This window comes from Anneissia japonica, unplaced genomic scaffold (assembly GCF_011630105.1).
Source record: "Anneissia japonica isolate Jap-2015-1 unplaced genomic scaffold, ASM1163010v1 scaffold288059_len961885_cov194, whole genome shotgun sequence".
NCBI classification, from domain to species: domain Eukaryota; kingdom Metazoa; phylum Echinodermata; class Crinoidea; order Comatulida; family Comatulidae; genus Anneissia; species Anneissia japonica.
Genome location: NW_022740566.1, coordinates 116532 through 125538, shown reverse-complemented (window position 1 = coordinate 125538; position 9007 = coordinate 116532). Strand labels below are relative to the sequence as shown.

The 9007-nt window shown below is 34.7% G+C and overlaps 1 protein-coding gene across 1 annotated transcript; it reads left to right on the top strand.

Annotated features, from left to right (window-relative positions):
* The first annotated feature begins 302 nt into the window (after positions 1 to 302).
* On the top strand, positions 303 to 7451 carry LOC117118270 (annexin A7-like). The gene is made up of 12 exons (XM_033262820.1): positions 303 to 1150; positions 1335 to 1401; positions 1957 to 2051; positions 3479 to 3595; positions 3750 to 3800; positions 4029 to 4062; positions 4204 to 4283; positions 4833 to 4901; positions 5322 to 5420; positions 5708 to 5783; positions 6731 to 6849; positions 7208 to 7451. Exons 1-12 carry the CDS (start codon positions 329 to 331, stop codon positions 7325 to 7327), a joined length of 1749 nt encoding a protein of 582 aa, XP_033118711.1. The 5' UTR covers positions 303 to 328; the 3' UTR covers positions 7328 to 7451.
* The last annotated feature ends 1556 nt before the right edge of the window (positions 7452 to 9007 follow it).

The window sequence follows — 9007 nt, the reverse complement described above, 5'->3', positions numbered from 1 at the left end:
GCTAATGCCGTAGTTATTATGTAGTAGACTGCCTTTGGCGCCTAAAGGTCAATTTCAAATGCTAATGGCACGTGTTCCCACGTTTTGATACCACGCATATAGATAATAATATGATCGTGAATCTACAATGTAACTGAACTCTTTTTTTTTTCTTTACTTTGCTTCACGCGTGATATAGTCATTTGCGTAGCTTTTAAATTGTATTCACGGTTGAATAGTTTTTCGGGTTTCATTTAGCATCCTGTAAGTTTCAATGATATTTAAACAAGTTCGTGAATTACGTTTGGTCAGTTGATAAGCGAGAGAAGAAGACGGCGTTTATACTACGATGGGAGCAACTGTCATCGTTCGTTTAGCCATCGACATATTTTTATTTATTAGTATTATTAGAAATTCGTCTGCTCAAACATGCCAAACTGGCGATTGCACATATGGTGAGTGGGGATCTTGGTCATTTTGTGTGTGCAATATATGTGATGATACGGGCGATTACAAGCGTGAATGTATTCGGCGACGTTCGATTCTAAGTGGACCGGATGGGTGTGATTGCGGGGCAACATTTCAGTTACAATGTGGTGACATATGTTGTAATCCACGGTGTCCAACTACAAATTGGTCAGAATGGAGTGCATGTCCTAGCCAGTGTGACGTAAACGCGTACCAAAATCGCACGCGCTCTGAGTATCCTAATGAGTGCTCTCAGGATTGTGAGAATCTTGTTGAGAATCAGCTTTGTGCATCCGCAGGGTGCTGCCCGGTTGACTGTCATCTATATACTTGGAGTGAATGGGGAGAATGTTCTGTGAACTGTCAGAGCGAGAGCGGAATCAAGACGCGTTCCCGATCCTATGTTCAAGCTACCTGTGGAGGAAATGAATGTTCCAGTAGCGACTATACCGAAACAAGTGCTTGCCAGGGTCCAGAAATGTGCGATTCAGGGGCAGGTGATGTTGGCAATACCGGCGGTATAGATGACACTGAACACGATGGCCACAGTAACAGCCTTAGTAGTGGTTGTGTAACAGGTACATGGAGCAACTGGGGGTTTTGCCCGTCAGGAGACTCCCAGTATCGAACTCGGTTTACGATGTCTGGCGTATGTGGTGGACAGTGTAGTGAGAGCGACGGCATACAGTCTAGAGAATATCCGGTAAGTTTCTAGGAATAAGTTAGAGAAAGAAATTGAACATTTGCCATTCTATATGCATTTTCAATGAATGTATACAATGTATAACGAAAATGGTTTCTGTGGTGTAAAGGTACGATCAATTTAAGCAAAAGGCTGCAGGTTCGAATCCTACCCAATATAACTATTGTTTTTATTTTCATGTTAGTGCCAAATGCGAGATTTTAGCAAAGTCACATCATCAGTCATTATCAGCGGAGAGTTGCAGAAAAACAGTAAGAATGTTAAAAATATTATTTAGTTATTTTTTATGCAATTATTAACCGTGACTTGAAATCTCAAAGTAAATTATAATTTATTACAGTATTCATTAACGATATTCTGAATATACATTCTGGTGTAAGGAATGTTCATGTTATATAGACCTAGAATTTCATTATAAACTCAGCTGTGTAATATTCCTACAGTCTAATACGAAACTATTGAATCATGCAAACACTTACCAACACTCACTCACAGACTTTACCTAACACGCACATGTTACCAGACACCCCTGGTATGTAACCTATATAAGTGAAAATGTTTAATATCCCATATTTCTTCCGTAAGTATTCAAAAAACCTCAAATTAACTTACGGTCCCTTTACCAGTTTGAATGGTAAAGCAGTGCGTCTTCAAAATGTGTCGCTTTATGCACTGTACAACAAATCATGCTTTGTAGAAACATTCTCTGAAATAAGCATATACTGAATGTTCATAAGAATGATGTATATTTCGTACTTCTTGTCTTACACATAAACTTTCTGAATAAGTTATATTTAATCTGCTAGATCCAAATACATCGGTGATTCTCTCAGAACTTGGACCACCTACCAACACAGAACGCCAAGATATCAAGACGTATTATAAAGTAGCATATGGCAGTGTAAGTATGCATGGCCTATTCGTTATTTATTATAACACCAGTAATACATCCTTGCCATTTGGTTGGGCATTAAATATCACTTAAATTTACACCATTAAATATCAAATTTTTTCTTTTAAATTAGCATCATTCTTCACAACAAAATTAACATCAATTCCATTAATTTTGTTGCATTGCATATTTCATTCCTTGGAAGATGAACTGTTCATAAGAATAAAATATATCTCGTATCCATTGTCTTACACATTAATTTTCTGAACAAGTTATATTTACAGTAATCTGCTAGTTCCATGATCTAACTGAACACCTAGTTTTACTGTTCATCAAATGACAAATTCTGTTTTCGGTACATAATGCAATGATGAATATTTTCATTCGTTGAAAAGACTATTTCATTCAACTTAGCTTTCTCTTTCCATTGCCCACTTAAACAATCAGTATTTGTGTATTAAAACACACCTAAATTGATCCTTGTCATTTGATTGTTGGATTTCGTATCACGTGACATTGTTTATTAACCCCACCCCCCCTTTTTCGTCACTCGTCATAGAAATTTTGTTCCACTGTGCATTTTTACTTCCATCCATTGCACGATGCCTAAGATACAATGGCTTCAACCTCATAAGATCTTTTGATTGGTTACAATGACGCTGGACTGTTCCATTTAACTGGTACTGGTAACTAGTATGGGTAATTATAATGCGGCTCTTTCTTGTGGTTATAAAGCGCAGTTCTTTTCCCTGGTCATTGGGTCCACATGTTAAGTGTTGCTGCTGATCAGCACAGAAGCAGGCAACCCCACCAGGCACCCATTTATAGTCCTTGGTGGAGAGAAGCAATGCAGATAAATTGTCTTGACGTTGGGAAACCGAACCGTTCCCGCTGCGACAAACCGATTCCTTTAAACTGTAAGAACGTTACGTTTTATGCAATTATTAAAAACCGTGACTTCAAATCAGAAAGTAAATTATAATTTATTACAGTATTCACCATTCATCCTGGTGTAAGATCCTTCAAACCACAAACAAAATTGTAGGTATTTTTTTTTGTAAAGTATCAGAGGACAAGAATGTACATTCAGAATAAAAGGGAGATTTCTTTTCATAAAATATCAAATGCTAAGAATGTTTTTAGGTGTGTTATAAAACAAACAGTGAATGATTATTTATTCGCGCAATGGAATGCAATGGAACTGTTCCATTTAACTCGGCCCTGCCTCGTTGAATGGAACAGTCAGTCTTTCAACTCATTGCGCTCATAAACATCCATTATTTGTACAATACTTACCGGTACGTGTTCAGTTTACGCACTCCACAAAGAAGAATTTTTATTTATGTTTTATACAATAAAACGTAAGGTATCCCATTATAAACTAAATATATAAATATCTTTGTAACAAACACATAGTTGAACTATTTATTTTAAAGGAACTTGTTGATGAATTACAAGGCACAATACCTAATTATGCTGGGTTGGGATGTCTGCTTTCGCTGCTGGAATCTGCTGAATATTATTCCGCCAATGTATTAATACATTCGATTCAGGTACTCAGTAAAGACAATAAAACTATTCCAATCATCCATTTATCTATTTCTGGAGTTCAAGCATGTGTTCTTAATATAGTATACATATTAATGCAATTGCTTACTATTATTTAATGATAATCATTAAGTTCATGCCACCAATGTCGTATTTCAGAACCATGACGAGAATTTGATAAGTCAAGTTTTGATTCAAAAGACGAATGACGTAAGTTGACATTTACATAAAGACGATTTTAATAAATAAGATCACTATTTGTACACTTTGTATTCTTAGGGTTATAATTCACAACAAATATATCTTCCCATGTTTAAAATATTTTTCACCTTTAGCTTTTGCTTAAATTAGCAAGTTTTAACGGTTTTGTCTCATTGCCTTTTAAATACGGTAGTGATTGTTGCATTAACTGAATGTTTGGTTCTCAATTATTTTTAGGAAATTGATAAGATAAATGAAGCATATACACAATGTAAGTTTTTTTTTGTTTAATGCCTAACGTGTTGCCATAATTGTATAAATAGTTTACTTGTGAATGACTACTTTAATACCCAATATGTTGATATATTTAATGTTACGGGTTGTGAGCTAAAAATGTTGCATTCTATTACAGTGACTGGAAGAACAATTGATGCAGATTTAGCAGACGTATTTCAGAGTAACAATGAACGACTTCTGAGAGCTCTTGCTGAGGTATCACATGACAATCAATCAATCAACCAATCGATCGATCAATTAATTAATAATTCAAACGACCAACTAACATATCCATCTCAATCAATCAATAAATCGGATGATCATTCAACCAACTAACTAACCAACCAACCATGTAAAATCGAACCTGTTAATCAGTCAGTCAGTCAATCAATCAATCAATCAATCAATCAATCAATCAATCAATCAATCCACCCATCCATCTATCTATCTATCCATCTATTTATCTATCTATATACCAGTCAATCAATCAAACAATCACTCAATCTATATATTTAATAAATAACATCATAAAATCTTTTTCATTACTTTTTAAATAGTTATGAGTCCGGTTTACAACCATAGTACATCATGTAAGAACACTTCCTATCGAGTAATTTTACTGACCAATAAAGCAACAAAACAATTTGTTGATTTCCAATCATATATTTTCTTCTGTATGTAGAGACCGTTTGTTTAGGCCAGTCTGATTATAACAACTGATAATGTTCATATTATTTTGTTATCGTTTTTATATTTTTATGATAGGGAGGTCGTGACGAGACTGGGGCTGTTGATGAATTACTTTTAGATAGCGATGTCTTAACCCTCAGAGATGTAAGTAATACATTTACTTGGTTTTAATTAACAGTTGGTTTAAGATAAAGTAGTGATACTGTAGGTAACGCAAAATACATTTACTTAAAATGCCGTAGCCAGCTATTGGGACAGTTGGGACAGTCCCACACAATTTTTGTATTGGGTCCACAAAGAATGGGTCCACGTTTTTTAAAAATTGGTCCACACATGTAATTTTATATTTAAAATAGGTCCACTTTTTGAAAAATGGGTCCAGATTTCTCATATTTATCTTAAAATGGGTAAAATTTAACAAAATGGGTCCAGATTTTTCATATTTTTGCGTAAAATGTGTCCACATTGTTTAAAATTACGCGTAAAGTTGGTCCACCCTGATTTTGTCCCACACTGTTTGAAAATCCTGGCTACGGCATTGCTTATTTCATATTTATTTTGCAGTCTGTGCGTAAAAATGCAGGGAACCCTCGATTGGCGCAAAGTGTTCTGGCAACACGTGATTTTGAACATCTGAAGCATGTTCTTCTCAAGTTCAAGGAGGTAGGGTTTATTACGTCTTGGATTTGGTTTAATAATACAAATAGAACAAACCACACAAAACACTATTAACAAATTATGTATGTTATGCAAGTTGTGTGTGGGATTGTGTATTTTCGGTTGCATCGCATACTGCATGATGTTTCGAAACATATCTTATCACGTCATGTTATGATGATCCACAATGCAAAAAAAAAATCTCATGAAATTCTTGACTCGGAGGCCAAGTTGGTTTACGATTGCTATACTTATAACAGCAAAATATTTAATTTTATTTTATATCAATGAAGGTTTACTCGAGAAGATTCAGATACTTTCTTCAGCGGAATATCAATGGTCCAGTAATGCTTGCTTTCTTAAACATTGGTAGGACCTCTCTTTTATTTCGATGTTTTATTCAGAAAAGCCTTGTTTTATATAGAAAAAAGGCAACTAATTAATAAAAAGCGTAATGTCTCCATCGATCGATATTTAATCCACAAATGTTCTGACTGCAGTTTTGTTCAGTCATGTAAAGTTAGTAGCCTCCAATGTTTACAGGCACAGTACAACTCCATTAAATGAATAAAAATATATGGAGTTATAAACAAATAATTAATTAATTTATCATTGTTACCATGTTGTTGTTGCTGCTGCTGTTGTCACTGTGTTTGTTGTTGTGTTGTTGCTGTTATTGGTAATGTTATAATATATATAGATGGTGCAGATGAGTGATGTTTGCCCTACCTGACGTGTTATCGTACCGACAACTCAGTACGTTCCCAATGCTTCGAAAAAATTCGCAGGTGATTCAGGTGAGAATTGAAGCCACAACCTCCGAATAACTAGTCTGGTGCCATAACCGCTAGACTAGAGAGTTTACACTTAATGACTAGTGTTGAATCCGATCCCTAATAAGTAGCATCGAGTACTTCAAGTGCTCTTTCGATGCGAGTTTGCGTCAGGAAAATATCATAGAAGTAACGTTTTGCCTTACCTGACGTGTTATCGTACCAAGTACTTAGTACGTTTCCAAATACTTGCGAAAAAAAATCGCAAGTGATTTAGTGGGAATAATTGAACCAAGGACTTCAGTACATAGATAGTGTTGTGGTTTTCATTTTTGTTACTGAATTATTATTATTAGAACTGCAAATCAGATGAATCTATTCTAATAATATTTTTTATGAATTATCATTACTGTATTTTATTATTAGGCCTATGTGCCTAATTATTATTCTACTCAAAAATAGCGTTAGTGAAAAACATAGCAATAAGATTCGTTTAAAGCTACTGCATTTTGTAAGTTGGTTTATAATGTATTGTATACATAGCTCAAGCCGCAGAGGACCCTGTTTTATATTGCGTAATACGGATTCACGACGCCCTCTATCCGTCTAGTGGAAGCGTAGATGAGAACCTTCTCGTCAACACCATCATTGATTGTGTCCGGGTAAGCTTTAAGTATACCATTTAAATACAGTATACAGTGCCGTTATTATTTATGATTTCATGCTTTAAATTATTTTTTATTGAATAGTTTAATCATAATATAAAATTAGTAGGCCTATCAATGAAATGTATCCTTCTTGTATGCAGATTATAATTAATAAAGGCATATCACTTATGGTTTATATTCAAATAAATTAAAATGCTATTCGTAAGCTACGTAACTAAAGGCGTCGAACATTAAATGACTTACGTTTCCATTCAGTTCGAAATGTCTAATTGACACATATTATATTACATTCCTTTTTCAATATAATTTTGTATCGTTTGACTCATTTCTGTGTTTTCTTTCCGTTTAACAGAATGACATGTGTTTTGTGCGCGATAAATACTTTACACAATATGGCGTCGCACTTGCTGAAGACATCATTAGCAATTATGATGGTGGATGCCAAGATGTGTTGCTTGCAGTAGTGAACTAAATTTGCTAGTTCCCAGTCAACAGCCACAATCATCGAACTAAACGTTCAATATGATTATTATAATGACAAATATATTAATAAATGACAGTCTTAACACCAGTAACAATAATGCAACTTATCAAAAATGATATCAATCTCTAGCTCATACACTTACTCAATAAACTACTTTTGGCAATACTAGACACCTCTCAAGAGTTTTATTTATTTATGTATATATATATATGTATGTATATATATATTTGTATGTATGTATAGTATGTATATATATATGTATATATATATGTATATATATATATATGTGTGTGTGTATATATATGTATATATATATGTGTGTGTGTGTATATATGTGTATATATGTGTGTATATATATATGTATATATATATATATGTATGTATATATATATATATATATAGGCCTATCAGGGAGCAGTTACTGTTCACTGTTATATAATTATATTTATGCACGCATGTTGTTGGTTATGCATATATGTATTACGTTATGTTAAGACTTAAGAATTATGACACTGAATCACAGAATTATGAAACAGTTTAAACCCCAATAGCATTTTATTGATCAGTCATAAATTCAATTGTGATAAATTTGTTAATCTAAAAAAGAATGACCAAAATACGTTCAATTGTTTTATGCTTTAAGTTAATTGTGATCGCGTTAGATAAGAACAATATAAAGCATTCTTAAATCGATTGCAACAATAAACAATTTTGTTTTTGTTTTGTTTTCTTTACGAAGTGAATGTGCCATCAACGGCTTAGAAAAGTACGCTTATGTACTTATACATTATCTAGACCTGCCGCATATGAGCCTAGTCAAGATATTGCTGAAATATTAAAACATATATTGTAAAGGCCAACTCAGACAGCGTCGTACGACGCAGCTCTACGCGATTTGTTGTCGCGTCGGGTCTGTGTGAGTTAAACGCAGACGCGATGGTTTGCGTCGGGGACAGTAACGTCGTAGAATATTAAACATGTTTAATAGGCATTTTTCGTTTTGACTACGCGGCCAGTCTACTACGAACTAATGGACCGTGACAGCAACGCCAAGACACTGTTCGCGGCTGTTTCGTTTTTTAAGGCGACTACGACGACGCAGCACACGTAGGCCTACGGAGGGGAGTTAGTCAACCATGGTTTTATTACCAGGGAACAATGTTCCCTTGTTTTATACTTGAAAAAGGAAATATGAAAAAAAAAACTTAGTCAAATACTGTATATGAAATAAAAAGTTTCCAGAAAACTCTGAGTGATGTTTCGCTGTTGGCTAGGATCTAGGCCTAGTCTAGCCTAGGTGTCAAAATAGTCGGGAACCGGGAGAAGAGGGGTGTCAGGCCTGCTCAAGCAATTTGCCAAATGCAACGATGATGTACAAATAAACGTAGGCCTAGTACTGACAATTTTAAACAGAGGTATTTATATAACAAATCTTGATCCACGATATCATGAGCGCAGATGCCCTAGCTAGCGGCACCAGATAATGTGTTCTCTCCTACCCGAAATCCACCCTGACAAGGCTAGGCTAGCCTAGTTAGGCCTAAGCCTAAGTAAGAGCCTTTTTCACTATCCCCTGATTTACCTAATTTTATGTTGTGAATATTCATTCCTCATTTATTGTATGTGTATAAATAGGCCTTCATAAAACGTTTAATTACTCACTTGTTT